The 18,152-nt window shown below is 35.1% G+C and overlaps 2 protein-coding genes across 4 annotated transcripts; both read right to left on the minus strand.

Annotated features, from left to right (window-relative positions):
- Window positions 1-1,250: 1,250 nt before the first annotated feature.
- Window positions 1,251-5,827, minus strand: LOC104092955 (protein DETOXIFICATION 27-like). Its single transcript, XM_009598644.4, has 8 exons — window positions 5,416-5,827; window positions 4,628-5,169; window positions 4,316-4,402; window positions 4,040-4,096; window positions 2,070-2,308; window positions 1,845-1,963; window positions 1,571-1,660; window positions 1,251-1,450 (listed from the first exon to the last, which is right to left on the minus strand). The coding sequence occupies exons 1-8, from the start codon at window positions 5,722-5,724 to the stop codon at window positions 1,388-1,390; spliced, it is 1,506 nt and encodes a 501-aa protein (XP_009596939.1). The 5' UTR covers window positions 5,725-5,827; the 3' UTR covers window positions 1,251-1,387.
- A 2,840-nt stretch (window positions 5,828-8,667) lies between these two features.
- On the minus strand, window positions 8,668-17,839 carry LOC104092956 (protein DETOXIFICATION 27-like). Of its 3 annotated transcripts, XR_004506186.2 has the most exons (9): window positions 17,349-17,839; window positions 11,054-11,595; window positions 10,858-10,944; window positions 10,715-10,771; window positions 10,266-10,504; window positions 9,875-9,993; window positions 9,667-9,757; window positions 9,425-9,560; window positions 8,668-9,140 (listed from the first exon to the last, which is right to left on the minus strand). XR_004506186.2 is itself a non-coding variant. In XM_009598646.4 (8 exons), exons 1-7 carry the CDS (start codon window positions 17,634-17,636, stop codon window positions 9,671-9,673), a joined length of 1,419 nt encoding a protein of 472 aa, XP_009596941.1. In that variant the 5' UTR covers window positions 17,637-17,839; the 3' UTR covers window positions 8,668-9,140; window positions 9,667-9,670. The 3 variants fall into 3 exon arrangements, 2 of the variants coding, with proteins under 2 accessions (XP_009596941.1, XP_009596940.1); XM_009598646.4 differs by lacking the exon at window positions 9,425-9,560; XM_009598645.4 differs by lacking the exon at window positions 8,668-9,140 and having other exon boundaries at window positions 9,286-9,560.
- Window positions 17,840-18,152: the final 313 nt, after the last annotated feature.

The raw sequence follows: 18,152 nt of genomic DNA on the forward strand, positions 1-18,152 counted from the left end.
TTATAGCAATATATACATAATGTTGTAGTGCATACATACTTGGCATGCAGGCATAGAGATGCATTTTCCTCATGTTATACGGTGTTGTGACATTCATGATCTGATATGTACATTTGACATGTAGGCATTGGGATGTACATTCCTCATGATAGACGGTATATGATAATTGATGCTTGACATGCATATTGACATGTAAGCATAGAGATGTACTTTCATCATGTTATTTGATAGTGAAATATCTTATATGTTGTTGAAAGTTTGGAAAAATTCACAGTTTTCTGATATACCCTCATATTTAGGTGATTTCGGTGAAAGATTTGGATTTTACTGTTATACCTGAAAAGCATGCCTATTTTCTGTAACTATGAATGAGCTGAGCATAATATCTTTGAGTTATTACTTGTACTTCTTTTATTATATTGTTACGAGTTGTTCTTGACTATTGGTGTTGGACTCTGACCGTTTTTTCGAGCACGTCACTGCTTTCAACCTAAAGTTAGGTTTGTTACTTATTTAGTACATGGGGTCGGTTGCACTCATACTACACTTCTGCACCTTGCGTGCAGATTTTGGAGTTGATGTTGCTGTATATGGCAGGAGCTGGCATTGAAGATGTACCTACGTTCCGGTTATAGCTGCCTCTTGTTCTTGGTAGCTTTAGATTTATAAATCTGTTTATGTATATTTCAAACAGATGATGTATTTATTTTATACTAGCTTTGTAAACTCTAAGTTTTAGAAGCTCATGATTTGTACTACCAATTTTTAGATTATTGTATAAGAATTCAGTTATTTTATCATTTATTTCCTGTTAACCTCATTTGGATTGTGTTTATGGATAATTGATTTACCTAGCGGGTAGGGTTATGTTTTATCACGACTAGTTGAATTTTAGGTCTGTGACACAAACCGTTGAATACATGCCATTTTTTCTAAATTCTCGTGCAAGTAGGGATCTACAGAATGTTTGCCTCAAGTTCAACTACTTAGAGATCAAATACGGACATTCTTTGTTCAAGCGAGAAATAATTTCGAGCTCAGCACTTGATCATAAAGTCAAGGCTGGGCTGATTTTCCACCATTAGTTTGATAAGGTAATAAGCGTCATTTTCTTTCTTCAATTATGCCATGTTTAGTGCTTCTTTTTTTACAAGGGTGAAAAAAGTTGGACCCCACACTTTTGATGTCATATTTGACTGACTACTCACTGAATCTTGATTTATCTACAATGTTCATTGAACAAATTACCCTTGCACAAAACAGCATGTTATTGCTTAATGTTTATTCTTCTTGTTCTTAATGTTCTTAAAGAATAAACAGGACAGGAAACTAAACCAAAATAGAAGTTGTCAACGACTCAACGTTGACTAAAAAAGGAAATGACCATCTACGATTGACTAACTGGAGGTGGCTCCGACCATTTTTCCACATGCATTCTAGCCTTTTCAGCCTGCCAAGAAATGCACAACAATATATAATTTTATTGTTAAGATGAAGGGTTTTGATAAAAGGGGGGGAAAAATGGAAAACAAGTCCCAGAGTTTTGCATTTTCCTGGAAAAAGATATTACCTCTTTTTCCCAATCGCAACGATACGTTATAAAAGCCAGTATTATCGTCTGCAAAGCTGTCCCTCCGAAAATCATTCCTGCCCACATGCCCTGCAGTTTCCAATTTTCATTTAGAAGCACAAAAAAACTTTAATAAAAATTGTCAGTCATCCATGTATACAGCATGATTTAAAAAGTATTTACACAATCAAATTACTTATAATTAATTTTGTAACATGATAAAAAATAAAAATGATAAATAACTGCTAAGAAACAAATAAGGAGACCAACATACCTCAAGACCAGTGTTGAGAACCATACCCATAAGAACTCCAAGAGGGACTCCAACAAGGTAATAGCAACCTAGATTAACATAAGCCACTTTTGATTGCCATCCTGATCCAACTGCAACCCCTGTAACAAATATTGCATCTCTCTATTAAAAGTTCTTTAACACGGACATTATATAAAAGTTAAACTCTTATATATTTTACATAAAACAAAAAAGTAATGTAATTACCGGATAAAACTGGTTGAACACTGTTTAGAAGAATAGTAACGGCAAGAAGGTAAGATATCTTCTTGACAGCATTTAGGACGTCAAGGCTTGATGAGAAGATTAGAGCAAATTTATCTTGATATATCATTATTAGTACACAAAAGATTAACCCAATCACGGTGGATTGTGCCACTGATACCACTGTTGCGAATTTTGCTGCCTTTCCTCTTCCAGCACCCAGTTCATTTGCTACTCGCACTCTGAAAAAAATAAATAATAATTACCAGGTTCTTCATTTGTTCAAGTAAGCAAGTGAATACTCCCTCCGTTTCAATTTATGTGATGTGTTTTATTCCAATTTATGTGATCATGTTTTATTGAGAACGAAGTTAAAGAAAGAGCGAAAGATTTATGGTCTAAAACAATCCAAAAAGAATTTTGTGGCTATAAATCTATCTTATTAAGGGTAATATGGGAAGTATATATAGTTAAATGTTACCAAATATAAAACTGTATTATTCTTTTTTGAACGGACTAAAAATGAAAGGGTATCACGTAAATTGGTACGGAGGGAATACCAATATATATATATAGCTCAAGCATGCAAACACTTTTCAACTTAATATGATAGTCCAAGTAAATAGTCATCCACTTAACCAATGCTCAAGGTACTTTAATGTTTTTTGAATGCTTATTTATAATAGGTGCGTAGGTACTTTTAACGTGGAAACAATCACTTAACATAAGCTAAAGTCCTTAAAGGAATACAAATAGATGTAGCTGCTATGGGTGTGATTGATGAAGAAAAATATACTATCTCGTAGACTCGAATATGTGTCAAGAATTCTTGTCTTTATATAGTTGTATCGTATTTACTTCCACTTTTGTCTTCCTATGCACATATAAGTTGAAATGGAGGAGTAGGTAGACTTCTAAAAGAAAGCTTTAATTTTGCCTAAGGGATTAAAAGCAGATACAAAGAAGGTTACATAATTGTACACCTAACACATTGTTTGTACCTTTCATGCTCAATCGACTATTTACTTTATATACACTAACCTATGTGAAAAAATTAGAAATTCCTGGTGGAATAAAATTAAACCATCTGGTATTTTCAATAGATGATCGTAATCATCCATTTCCTCCTCCTTTCTGGTTTATAAAAACTAAAATATGAGGACAATCATTGAACTTATCAGTTCAAACTCTAATGTGAATTAAGCTTCAAAAGCAAACCAAACGAATGACAATCGTTTGTCTAATCGTCACTATCCATTTGTCTATTCCACAACTCAAATGGTACAAAAAGAGACGAGGACATCATTTTCTAAATGAATGGTGTAGGATGTTTATAGTATACGTCTTTGTGTCAATTATGATGCATCACACATGTTCAGGTCGAAAAGACTCAATATTGCTTCTCTACCTGTTTAAAAATCAAGGACAGACATTCGCTTGTTAACTTCATTAATTATTTCTTCTTATAAATAAAGCACATGAACCTTCTTAATTTTATTCTATTAAAATAGACCTTACTTTATGCAAATATATTTATTTTTCAAACCATTTTTATATATAATAAATAATATTTAGATTATTATCATAAATTAATTTATCTCTAGTTTAGACTTATTACTTGCAAGAATCTCTTACTTATTACTCTTTCTGTCTCGATTTTTATCACATAATTTTCTTTCTTTTTTAGTCTGTCCCAAAGAAATGTCACAGTTTTATATTTAGGAGTAATTTAACTTTAAAAATTTCTTTCACGTATATAAGAAGATTTATAACTACATAAATATCTAAAATTTATTTTAGACCATATTTCAAAAGTATTTGTTTTTTTTAATTACATGACTAATAACGTCACATAAATTGTAACGAAGAGAGTATCTTACTTGTCACTAAAAATAAGAACAAGACTATATATATATATATATATATATATATATATATATATATATATAAAAGTAAAGAAAAATACTAATTACCCGGTGGCAGCTAAGAAAGCAAGTGGTATCATCATCTCCCAACCATTAATATTCATGCTGCAATAGAGTATGTCAATATATAGTATTAAAATAAGAAAGTTAAAAAAGAAAAAGGCGAAAGATAAAAATGGAAGAAGGCGATTCGAAAGAAAAGAAATGTACGTGAAACTCGAATTGATTATTATGTCATATGTGTAGCTACTTTAGTTCAATTCAATAAATTACGTGGGGAAACTAAAACTGAAAAGGAAACCAAAGAAATGACGAATGGCTTACCAGATGGACAATGCATCAAGAGCCAACGTTGCATTCCCCAAATACCCTGTCATCAACATCAATATCCTATAGTACCAATTCTCCAAGCTACAAATAAATGTTCAAAACATAATTATAAGATTGTAATCACAATTTTTATTCCCATATCTTGTCATCAAATACTATAATTAAGTCAGATATTCAAGGAGATTTTATAATTAAAACTATTAAATATTTTTATTTAAGAGTGGTATTAATTTAATTTTTTTTTACTTTCGTCCACGCTAAAAACTATTTCAATTATTATTTTAAAAGCTATAATGTCAATTGTACCAAAGCATTATGCCAGAAGCGGCAGAGAGTCGAATGAATTCCCAAAGTCCAGAAAATGCTTGTGTAGAGAAACCAGTCCACGTTTCTGGACATCCACCACATGCGGTGTACCCAAACAACCCAATAAACAACAACCACCACGATATATCCAGTGCCACGGCGGCTCCGACTATCCCAAGATTCATTTTGTACACGAACAACCAACTAACCACCGTGTGAATCGCCAGCACCGCCAGTGAAACCCAAGCGAGAACCGCCATCTTCAGCTGGCTCTGCAAAAACCTTTGTATCGGAAACTGAAACGCAAAGCTGAAGTGCAGCGGAATAAACCACAGCGCCACTACTCCTGATAGTTCTGCCACGTCATCCGGTTGGCCTAACGCTTTTAAAATTGTGGTGGCGAATATGTACAGCGGCAGCAATAGGAAACAACATAGAAATAGAACGATCCATGATCTTTGCATGTATATTCCTAACATGTGGTGTTTTTTAGCTCCAAAAGCTTGTCCGCATAGCGTCTCTAATGCACTCGCCATTCCTAGCTACATTTCCATGTCAAAAATTATACCCAAAAAACAGAAGTTACTCACTCACTTTCGTTGATTGGTAACCGAGTAAGAAATTCTAACAAGAAAACCGAAAAGTACAAGAAATAATCTACTAGTAGAGAAGAATTAAACATGTAACCTAAAAATATTTCTTGTTTGAACTACCTTTGTTACTACACTAGAAACTTAATTATCACAATTTGTATATATATAATTAATATTGAAGGGGGATATACATACAAGGAGGCCAAAGTTGAGGCCAACAATGACGGTGTTAGAAATGGAGATGGCAGCAAGTTCAACTTCACCAAGGTGTCCAGCAAAACCTTGAGTAATTACGTTCATGGTATAAGTCGCTATACGGCTGAAGATGGATGGACCAGCGATATGCCATAGTTTCTTGGTTTCGATCCATACTCTTGTTTTTAGATCTTTATCATCATCTTCATCAACTCTTTCAACTTTATTTTGCGACAGCAACCAGTCCGCGGAGGTTGCCTCCGCCAGCAACGGTTGCATGTTTTCCTCCTTATTTTTAACGCTGCCCATTTTGTAATATATATACTAGAATAATTAAGGCAGAGGAAGGTGTAAAATTTAGTAGGTGGTTGCCAAAAGGAGAGTTGTATGAAAAACTATGGGGCAATTTTGTAGGGAAGTTTATAGAAGAACCAAAGTATTATACGATGACGGCCTAAAGTATTATATTCAGCGTAATTGGACTGATTTTTTTTTTTCTGTTTTAAATTACTCATGCAATCCAATGGTTTAGAAAATTTAATTAATGCCAGCTAAGTAGTTGTCCATTTGAATTGTTACCGGTTGTTTGTTTGGACTCGTTTTAATACTAATTGAAATCACATTTACAGTCAGTAGTACTAATTAAAATTACATTAACAGACAGTAATCTGAATGAATCGTATAATCGAAATTACACTTGTCTTAGACAGATCTATCCATGTGATTAGAGCTTGTGAAGTAAACAAGAGCAATAGATAATTGAAAACCGTTCTGTTTTTTTTTTTTATTTTTCTGTTTTGGTTAAAAAAGTAGTAATTATCATAAATTATGCATCATCTGTCTATCTATATCAATATTCTATATCTCTATATAAAATAGGGAAAAAGAATGCTCACTTGGCACATTTGTTTGGCCAAGAAACTCAATTACTCCCTTCGTTCATTTTTATTTGGCATGTTTTGACTTTTCATGCTCCTTAAGAAATAATAAATAAAGTGTATAATTTACCATGATACCCATATTTATTGATGCATATTTTATTGGATTTGAGAAAATGATTTGAACTGAGTAATAAATACTGTGGGTATAACAGAAAAAAAATTATATTTTCTTGATATGCGTAAAGTGACAAGTAGAAATAAAAATTTATTTTTAGTATATATGTCAAGTAAAAGTGAACGGAGAGAGTATCTTTTTTTCTCTTTTTTTGACCTTCCCCCTTTATTTCTCCATTTATCTTATTTTAATAGTTCAAAAAGTCTTTAAATGCAATTAATGACCTTCCACCATAATTGTTCTTTATTACATATCATAAGTAAATTTTGAAACTGAAAACGGTCTATCACTTAATTAAGGAATTTAAACAGGTTCTTCATTATTAAACATAATGCACGAGTACACCACTATATATACACTCATCCTTTACCTTGACTCTGTATTTGTTAGTGGATTTCATGGTTTCCCGTTTTCAATTCCATTGTTAATTTGTTATTATTAAATTTACGTGCTTGCTTTTTTTTTAAATATCAGTGGTATCTAATTTTTTGTTCGCTCCATTAGATATAGTGATAATCTTCTGTTTTCTTACCGGTGCAAAACATCACTGTTATATATTATTTTTGGAACAAAACCAGCAATGCGGGATGAAATCCTAGAGTAAGTTGCAATAGAGTTGGCAGATTTAATTCACACAATTATATCTTATGCCATTAAATAATCTCATTTTCCATTTTGTTGGATTGCAATTGTTGTTTCATTTTCTGTTTTGCTTTCAAAAATTGGTCAATATCAATTTTCTTTTCTTGTTACTAAATAAATAAAGGGTTCGTGCGGCTATTGGAATCCGCAACAACATATATAACGCCTCGTCAATAACCTGCATTCATTCAACAAATAAAATATCAATGTGATTATTTAATAAGGTAATTACCTCGGTTGAGCCAATTCGAATTTGTAGAGGCTAGTAATTGTTCTGCTCCGCTGTCTTAAGTCGGTTGTGTTGTTTTAATTTCAATGGGATTTCATTTAAGATAAGGAACTTCACGGCTTAACACTGTGCGGTTTTGTAGCTATGATTATATATTCTCTCCATTTTAACTTATATCAATGTACTTAACTAGATTCAAAAATTGTTGTTCTACTCTCCGTTTCATTCAATATATATTTGAACGATTTTAAAAGCAAACGTAGTATTAAATGAAACGGACAACTAGCAAAATAAAAAATGGCTCCTTCTCAAGCAATTGAATGCCAACTTGATTATAATCGTGATTCATGACTTATTTTTTTTCATGATTCATGACTTGATAACAAAATATAGGGCAAAAGCAAACTTCGACTGCTCTATCCTTTACACATTAATGCTAGATGTGTGGTTATAGCACTTTTTTTCAATAATTGCTTTTCACGCTAAAGAGCAATTAAATGCTACTAGTAAAATTTGTAACCATTTTCTTTTCCAGGAAAATTTTGTTGCCTTCTTTTTTTCTATTCCGCTGTGAAATTTATTTAGAATCTATGACCAAAATATGTAATTTTTGGTTTAAAATTGTAAGAAAAGTGTATGTTGAAAAATGCATATGACAAATGAGACTTAACACAGATTTATTAATAAAAAGATAACGAATTTTTTGGAATGATCGTTAGAGATTAGTAACAAATTGAACCCGACAAATGAGATTTATACATCAGAAAGTAATATAAATGACAACTACTTAAATCACAAAAATATGCATTAGAACATGTGCTTAAATTAAAATACACGTACCGCCTGGTATGAACCAGGGCCCCGAATTAGAGGAAAATTTTCCTGAAATTTGTAAATATTTCACTAATGTGGAACCAACTGGGCCATCAGCCACAGTTTGAGAAATTTCAAAATGTATTTTAGCTAATATACCACCAGACATAGTACTTTGGTAACTTGAACTTTCTTTTAAAATTGATAATATTGACAAAGATAAATGACCATATCATTCTAATTTGGTGCAAGCTGAGTTGTGGCGGACTGTATTCATCCTTTCAGTTGCCTAAACTCATAAGAAAGTTATAGCTTTTCATACCTCAAATATTTGATCTTGTTGTTCCCACACCCTTCTTAGCAAGCTCAAAGGTGGAGCCATGTCACAACTGTATAATTTTTGTTTCTCTTTGATTTTGGTATGTGGGTGGAGATATATCAGCTTTCTAGCTAGAAGATCATAAATTTGTGTAAATGATTACCGGGGAAATGACATTGTATAGCCGCTCTCGAAGTACTAATCGAAAAATATATAATTTTTGTATATGCATATATTTCTGTATGTTATACACAAAAAATATACAAATTTTATACATTTTTACGGCTCTACCGGATACAAATAATTTCAGCCGCGGGCAAAAAGTTATCTTTGCCCTTCTTCATCTCCATCATCATCAAGCCATCTACGAAACTATTTTTGGTAGGGAAAAAATGTTGTATATTACTCCTGCAATAGCAAGTGATTGGACGAATTTAACCTGTTAAATGTCTATATCATTCAAATTCCCTTCCCCTGCTCTCCTAAAGCTAAAGAACCAGAAATAATAGAGGGGCAAAAAGAAGAAGCAAAGTTGTTTAAGAAAATTTATATAAAACCGAACTCCATAATATAGCCAGAGTTTGGACATAAATTTGGTTGAAAGCTCTGATTTCTCTGAAATATAATGAAAAACTGATGCTAATCCTCTGGTCTTTTGATTCATTCCTGTAAAAGGATGAAAGAAAAAGATAGTATGATCACGGTCAGACTGCTGCAGAGTCCACATGATAATAAGCATTTAGCTACATCTAAGACCTCATCAGTTTCTGTCTCTACAATAATAGCTACCAACACCATGCACAAGATCAAGTGATCGGAGCGCTTTACTTTCTTTAATAAACTTACTTGATGCAAATCTAGATTAGTAGACCAGTGAACATCGAATAGTTAAAAAAATACATACAAAAGCTACTGGAACAAAGACATTATATGTGACGGAAATGTTATACCAACAAATAGCACAACTATCTTCCAACATTAGCAGACCCCGAGTTTTCTGCTTGCGTGTGAGACCCTTTGTTAGTGAGTGTTAATGAATCAAGAATAATGTCGTTGACATTCATCTCGAATTTCAGCTTCTCATACCTAAGTTGAATGTCCAGTAGAAAAAGTTGGAAAATTTAGGCAAGGGAGAAAGATTTCTATCTACACAGCCAAATTGACCGGAGAATTATCTAGTTCGATATTTTACCTCCTTATCTGGTCCATTGACATCTGATCGTCATAATTGTTAAAATCAAGGTTTGAACTATTGTCCCCATGATCATGCCATACCATAAGCCCTGCAAATTTACTTGCTACATGTCATCTCCAGTATATGCTTGAGTAGTCGTTTTACCACAGTTAATATTACAAAGGGAGAAAGATTCTAAAATATCATGGTCTACTGTTTTACATACCGTCAATCCAAAATTTAGTGACCATCCAAAAAGTATTCCGAGGGGCACTCCTACTAAATAATAGCTGCCTAAGTTGACATATGCCACATGTGCCTGCCAACCAGATCCAATTGCTACGCCTGAAAACATTGTAGCAAATAATTAACTACTACAATACATGGTTTTTCATATATATGTAGCATCTAATACTTTGAGATGGAATTAACTTATAAAGAATCTTTACATTATCGATGTATTTTAACCTGTTGTAGTAGGTATCTTACCTTATTTTCTAGGCTACTAATTCTATTGTTATGAAAAGTTATCTCTAATTATCTTTTAGTACATGATAGAGCAAAAATTGTTTTACACTGTCAATATATAAAAGTTAAACTCCTTTAAGATTCCTCACCTGAAAGAACTGGTTGAATGCAATTACAAAGGATTGTGGTTGCCAACAAGAATGCAAATCCACACACCATTTTAGTGACAGGAGTACTTGACGTGAATATCATTGAAAGCTTATCAGGAAAGGCCATAACTATTGACCAAAATAAAATGCCCAATGCTAAAGTGTTTAACAATGCAACTTTCGTGGCAAACTTTGCACGGTTCCCATTTCCAGCTCCAAGCTCATTTGCAACACGTACCCTGTATTTAAAGAAAAATGTATAGTTACCGGATGAAACTTTCTTATGGTACTATAGCCCAATAAAACTTCAGTGGCAGAAAATAAGAAGTGACATATGCTCTTTTCTATTATTAGTAAGCATTCATGTACCAGAAGAGGAAAGATAAACACACCATAAGCTAAACTTGATTTAAACGGTAGAAATAAATTCAACTATTTGATGAACATACCCTGTTGCTGCCAAAAGACCTAGTGGAATCATGGATTCCCACCCGATGATTGTAACACTGGAGAAGAAAGAACATCACTATTCGCAAAATCAAGGACAAAATAGCATTTAGTAGAGCTGAATATACAATAAAAATAAACAAACCAGATAGAGAGCGCATCAACTGCAACCTCAGTATTGTTCATGTATCCCGACACAATAACTAGCACTCTAAAATAAATATGCTCCAACCTGAAATATCAAACATTTCTATGCCTTAAAAGATTAATCTGTATGTAGACATATGCAAATGTGAATATGTTCCTGATAAAAGAGAGAAATAAGGGACAAGGAAGGATACAATAGCATCACCCCAGAAGCCACAGAGAGCTTAAAGAAATCCCAAAGACCAACAAACGCTTGCATAGAGAAACCAGTCCAAGAATGAGGGCAACCACCAAAGACAATGTAAGCAAGAAATCCCAACACCGAAATCCACCAAGAGAAATCAAGAATGAGGGCAGTCCCAACAATTCCAACTCCCAGCTCATATAGAAAAATCCAACTCAAGACCACATGAAGAGCAAGTGTCCCACCAGAAACCCAAGCAATTACCGATGTTTTTAGCTGACACTGCAGGAACCTTAACAAAGTAAACTGAAAAGGGAAGCTCAAGTGCATAGGGATCAGCAGAATTGCCACTTTTCCAGTCAATTTAGCCACTGCTTCTGGCTGCCCCAATAGCTCCAATATAGGTGCAGCATAAACAAAAAGAGGCAACTGTAATATCGAGCTGATAAATAACACGATCCAAGAACGTTGCAAGTATACACCCAACATGTGGTATTGCTTTGCCCCATAAGCCTGGCCACACAATGTCTCCAGAGCACTGGCCATTCCCAGCTGACCAATCAGTAATACTTCAATAACATCAACAAAATTTCAACCAAAAAATTTATATAAAGAAGCTGATAGTTTTCTCCATATCAGACCTGGATTTAAATTAACTAAACCTCATTATTCATTTCTTATTTTCTCATTTTACAAAAATCAATCATTTGGTGAGTACTTTCTTTCTTTCGAGTTTAAATTCTATATACATGCGATGTAAATAAAAAGGTATTTAAACAATCTGATTACTTATACTGTAGTTACAGGTAAAAGGGTAGCCCGAACAATCCCGCGTTTATGCAGGATCCCGGGAAGGACTGCACCCCAAGGGGTATGATGTAGGCAGCCTACCTTGATGTAAGCATTAGTGGCTGATTCCACGGGCACGTGACCTATAGGTTACACGAAGACTACTTGATCGCTCCAAGGCTCCCCTTTACTGTAGTTACAGGTAGATATCTCTATTTTGATTAAGCTACACTAATCACATTAAAAATTATGATAAAACACATCGAATCACCAACTCTAGAACCAAAGAAGAGGAGAAGAACAGGGGACGAAAATTGAGAGCACATGCAGAGCTCAAAGCTATTCTTCTGTATGAAATGAATTGTGTACAAAAACGTGTAGGCTAGCCACTATATATACATGTATATAACTACTCTACCCAACTGACAGCTGTAACCAACTGTTCACTCAAACTTCCACTAACTACATAATTAACTACTTTAACTAACTTCCTATTCAACTGACCCAGCGACTAACTATGGTACATGCAACTAACTATGGTACATCAAGGCATGTAGCTAACTCCTTCACCACTCCCCCCCCCCCCCCCCGAAGTTAGGCGCTATGAAGATATTATTCATGCCTAGCTTGGACAATAAGTAATGATGTTGTGTGACGCCTAGCCCCTTGGTGAGAATATCAGTTGGTTGGTCTGAGGAAGAAACATAGAAGAGCTGAACTAAGCCAATTTGCACCTTCTCTTGAATGAAATGACAGACGATATCAATATGTTTGGTGCGTTCGTGAAATACTGGATTGGCAGCTCTTTGGATGGCAGATTTACTGTCACAAAACATGGATACAGGTTAGTGGATGGGCATTCCCAATTCCTCAATAAGCCAGCCACCCAAACAACCTCAGCTACTGTTGAAGCCAAGCTGCGATATTCAGCTTCTGCTGAACTTCTTGATATGGTTATCTATTTCTTGGACTTCCATGAACTGATGGAATTGCCGAATTTGATTAAGTACCCACTGATGGACCTCCTGGTGTTTGGACAGGAACCCCAATCAGCATCACATAAGGGTGTGAGCTGAGAAGAAGCCTTTGCAGACAACAAAATCCCTAGGCCAGGTGACTGTTTCACATACTTGACCACCCTGATGGCAGCCTCCATGTGGGACATCTTGGGGCAATGCATGAACTGGCTGAGACATTGCACTGCAAAAGCAATATCTGTCCTAGTCATAGTCAAATAAAAAAGTTTCCCAATCAACCTTTGGTACTCACCAGGATCATCAAGAACTCTATCATCACCAACTCCAAATTGAGTATCAAACTCAAGTGTTGTAAGCTTCTTATTGACTTTTAAAGGTACTTTAGCTGGTTTGGATCCGGACAGCCCCATAGCTGAAATGAGCTCTAAAACATACTTCCTTTGGTGCATTAGAATTCCCTCCTTACTCCTTGCAAATTCAATGCCTAAGAAAAATTTCAGTTCACCTAAGTCCTTGATTTTGAAAACATATTGTAAGTATTCCTTAGTCTGTTGGATCAAGTCAGCATCATCTCCTATGATGAGTAAGTCATCGACGTAAATCAAGACTACCACTATTTTCCCTTGAACTTTTCTGGTGAACAAGGAATAATCCAAGTGGCTTTGAACAAAACCAGAAGCTGTCAAAGCATATGTGAGCTTGATATTTCACTGCCTAAAGACTTGTTTAAGCCCATAAAGTGATTTAAGTAGTCGATAAACTTGTTGATCTCCTGTACAAGAGAAGCCCTGTGGTAATTCCATATATACTTCCTCAGTTTAATCACCCTGCAAAAAAGCGTTATAAACATCCATCTTGTGAATGTTCCATTTATGCATAGCTGCCAAGGAAAGGACAGTTCTTACTGTCACCATTTTAACAACTGGGGAGAATGTTTCTTGATAGTCTAACCCCTCTCTCTTATTATATCCTTTTGCGACCAATCGTGCCTTAAACCTTTCCACTTCTCATGTACACTTGTACTTGATCTTATAAACCCATCGACAACCAATAGCTTTCTTCCCCTTTGGTAAAGAAACCACAGTTCATTTCTTTGTTGTCTTGCAGTGCTTGGATCTCTGTCTGCATTGCCTCTATCCACCTGGGATCCTTAGATGCCTTTGCATAAGACTTAGGCTCAGTAGTTGTAGAAAATTTGGTGATGAAACTTTGATACTTAGGAGACAAGTAGTCATAACTTATGACATCTGAAATAGGATATAGGCATGTATGTGCTCCTGATTTCTTGTCTGTCCTCACATAATCCTTAAGCCATATTGGGGGCTTAGTTGTTCTTGATGACTTTCTTTTAGTCAAACCTGCTGCATGTGATTCTTCAACTTCTTCTAAGTGATCAACATGATCTGCTATATTTCCATGAGGCTCAGAAATCTCAGCATTCTCCTTATCAAGATCTTCTGAAGTACTGTGATCTTCTTGTGGCATCTGATTCTGTGGTGTCGTGATGGCTTCAGTGTGTTGAGCAGGTAAAATGCTTCTGCTTGAAATATCTGGATCATCCACTACACAAAAATCTCTGCAACTTTGTTACATCAGTGACTGGATTATTTTGAGTTGTTTGACAAATCTGAAAGAGAAATATGCTTTCATGGAACACAACATCTCTAATGATAAAACACACTTTGTTAGATAAATCATAAAGCTTGTATCCCTTCTGATAAACACCATATCCCAGCAAAACTGATTTTATTGTTCTTGCACCAAATTTATCCTGCTTTGGTAGTGCAGTTGCATAACAAAGACATCCAATCACTCTCATATGAGACAGAGATGGTGGTCTATTGTATAGAATTTCAAAAGGTAATTTGTCCTTCAGGACAGTAGATGGAATTATGTTTGTTATGTATGTTGTTGCTTCGACACAGGATCCCCAAAAATGAATTGGCAAATTGGCTTGAAATCTGATTACTCTTGCTGTTTCTAGAACATGTCTATGCTTTCTCTCAACCACTCCATTTTGTTGAGGAGTGTATGGGCAAGAGCTTTGATGCAAGATCCCATGATGTGTGAACAACTCATTGTAAGTCATGTTAAAAAAACTCAGATCCATTATCTGATCTGAAAACTTTAATCATTTTTCCAAATTGGTTAAGTATCATTGCAATGAAGGTTTTAAGAATTTCAGAAACATCTGACTTCACCCTCATTAGAAACAGCCATGTCCATCTAGTATGATCATCAACTAGAGTCAAAAAGTAGTTCATTCCATTGTAAGTTGTGGCCTTATAAGGACCCCATACATCCATGTGTATGAAATGAAAAGGTGCTTCTGCTCTACTAGTGCTAACTGGAAAGGGTAGCCTTGTTTGTTTAGATAAAGGACATACATCACAATGTTGTAAATGAAAGGCTTCTTTATTCCTAAATGCATAAATTCTTCTAATAACTGTCATAGGCACATGACCTAATCTTCTATGCCAAACTACAGGTTCCATCATTTGTTCTACTGCCATAGATTTTATTCCATTTAATCCAGCCTCTTTACAGTGTGTCCTCAGCACATACAAACCCTCTTCTTCACTACCAGTCGCCTTCACTCTCCCAGTGCAGATGTCCTGAAACACAAAATGTTCAGGAAAGAACATAGCACAACAATTTAGTTCCTTGATCAGTTTGGACACTGACCAGAGATTGAACTTAAACCTTGGCACACAAAGTACATCCTTAAAGACATCACCTCCTGTTAATGGATTGTTTCCTATTTTTGTGACCTTAGCAGAGTCTCATGTGGGCATCTGTACATTCCCTACACTGCCTACTTTACCATCATTCAACAATAAGCATTCATTTCCTGTCATATGATTTGTGGCCCCTGTGTCTACTATCCAACAAACTACATTTTCTTTAACCAAGAGACACTTAAGTGCCATGAGTTCACTTGTCTCAGATGTGGAAGCTTTACTGAGCATGTTAAGCAGCATATTGTATTGTTCCTGAGTGATCATTGGAGCAGCAGTGCTGGCTTGACTGTTTGCATTTGTTTCAGATTGCAAGGGACTACCACCAGCAACATTGGCTCTAGCTTTATGCTTGAAACCTGGAGGGTATCCAATTAACTTGTAACAGCTCTCCTTGTGGTGTCCTTTCTTGTTGCAGTAACCACAATGCATTAGTTTAAAACAGCCATCCCTTGTATGCCCTTTTCCATGACAATAGTCACATTCAACATTCCAATTTCTTTTCTGCTTTGGCACATTGTTTCTAGTTGTGAACATAGCGGCTGACTCCATGGCTTCTGCAGTGACATGATTACTTCCTGCCACAACTTTCTGACTCTTATCCTGAACAATTAGGGCATATGCTTGATTCACATTGATCACCTTCGACTTCATAAGGATTTGACTCCTTGCCTGGCTATATCCTTCATTTAATCCTATTAGAAACTGCAGTAAGCGTTGATATTGCAGATGCACTGCAAAATCCTTCGACTTCTCACAATCACATGAAGGAGGTGGCATTCATTGAATCATATTCATCCCATAAATCTTTCAACCTTTAATAATACACAGATACTGATGATGTACCCTGAGTCAAAGTGAAGATCTCTTTGTGAAGAGAATCCAGACGTGATCCATTCACTTTATTATATCATTCCTGCAATTCCTTCCGGACCAAATATGCATTCGAACGAAAAAGAATTCCACTCAACAATTCTTTGCTCACATTTCCAGTAAGCCATGAAACAACTATGGCATTGCACCTATCCCATTGGTGCCCTAAGGTTGGCCCAAATGTGTCCGTACTGATCGTGCCATCTATAAAACCCAGCTTATTTCTCCATAGGAGTGCAACTCTCATCACTTTATCCCATATAGTGTAATTCTCCATACCTACGAACTGAATGCCAACAGATAGTGAACCAGGAGCATCAGAAGGATGAAGATACAGGGGATGGTTGTGGTCAATGGCCACTGGAGCTGGAGCAGATGTCCCCAAATAAGATATCTCATCAATCGCCATTAAAATTCTCAATTATACAGAATATAGAACTGTAAATTTGAAGAAATAGCAAAGGATTATGAACAAAATTGAAGATAACGAACAAATCTAGGGTTCGTTGCAGCTACGAATTAGGATTCGAATTTTCACGAGAAATGTCGATGAATCTATCGATCGTCTTCAATCTGCGAAGAACAATCCCTAGATCCCATCGACGGGAAGCTCTGATACCATGACAAAACACATCGAATCACCAACTCTAGAACGAAAGAAGAGGAGAAGAACAGGGGACGAAAATTGAGAGCACATGCAGAGCTCAAAGCTATTCTTCTGTATGAAATGAATTGTGTACAAAAACGTGTAAAACTTCCACTAACTACATAATTAACTACTTTAACTAACTGATCCAGCGACTAACTATGGTACATGCAACTAACTATGGTACATCAAGGCATGTAGCTAACTCCTTCACAAATTACACACTATTAGTGCATATAACTTAACAATCCTTTTGCTTTTAATCCAAAAAGAATGACATACCAAGAAGCCGAAAGTAATGGGAATGAAGAAAGTGGTGGCAAGGGAAATGGCGGCGAGGTCACGATTACCCAAGTGGCCGGCGAAGGATTGACTGATAACTGTGAGAGAAAACATGGCCAATCGGCTGAAAATGGAAGGTCCAGCTATTTCCCATATCTTCTTTGATTCTTGGCATGTTTTTTTGACTAAGTTATCTGCTTTTGATTCTTCTTCTTCTGCTCTGTCTTTGAAGTGTAAAAGGGGCTCATTTCCTGTGGTTGAATTCATTCTTCTGTTGAGTAACAGCATCGCAACGATAATTGTCGAACTAAATGTACGGTAGATCGGAAGGTTGAGAAAGACAACAATGTCGATCCAAAAATATAAATTAAAAGCCAGGTTGGGAAATTAAATAAAATATAATTAACAAAATTATTTATCAAAATTAATAGACAACCCAGTTAAAATCTTTAGTAAGCTACAGACAAAATTATGTTAAGTCTCGAACACGCAAACCTGCCTCCTAACCCGTTTTTACTGAGAAAGAGAAAAAAAAAAAAAAAAAAAAAATGTCAAGGTCGGGAAATGAGAAGAGAAATCCATAAATAATGCGGCCATTATTTTTTAAGAAAAATTAAAAATATTATTTATTCATGGAATGTGATTAGTTTTTTTAAAAAAAAAACTTGAAAAAATTATAAAGTTCCTAAAAATTAGTTTAGTATAGTTTTTTCGTGAATTTTTCTTCTAATAAAAAAACTTCAACTTTTATTCAAATAAAATATATATCAAAACACATAAACTCTCAAAATTATTTTCCAACAC

This window comes from Nicotiana tomentosiformis, chromosome 4 (genome assembly GCF_000390325.3).
Source record: "Nicotiana tomentosiformis chromosome 4, ASM39032v3, whole genome shotgun sequence".
In the NCBI taxonomy this organism is placed as follows: domain Eukaryota; kingdom Viridiplantae; phylum Streptophyta; class Magnoliopsida; order Solanales; family Solanaceae; genus Nicotiana; species Nicotiana tomentosiformis.

Coding starts and splice junctions, on each gene's coding strand:
- LOC104092956 (XM_009598646.4), bottom strand. CDS start 17,636: ATGCTGTTACTCAACAGAAGAATGAATTCAACCACAGGAAATGAGCCC. Junction 11,596..17,348: donor CCATTACTTTCGGCTTCTTG/GTATGTCATTCT, acceptor CTGATTGGTCAG/CTGGGAATGGCCAGTGCTCT. Junction 10,945..11,053: donor GCTTCTGGGGTGATGCTATT/GTATCCTTCCTT, acceptor TTGATATTTCAG/GTTGGAGCATATTTATTTTA.
- LOC104092955 (XM_009598644.4), bottom strand. CDS start 5,724: ATGGGCAGCGTTAAAAATAAGGAGGAAAACATGCAACCGTTGCTGGCG. Junction 5,170..5,415: donor GCCTCAACTTTGGCCTCCTT/GTATGTATATCC, acceptor ATGGAAATGTAG/CTAGGAATGGCGAGTGCATT. Junction 1,964..2,069: donor TGTTCAACCAGTTTTATCCG/GTAATTACATTA, acceptor TATTTGTTACAG/GGGTTGCAGTTGGATCAGGA.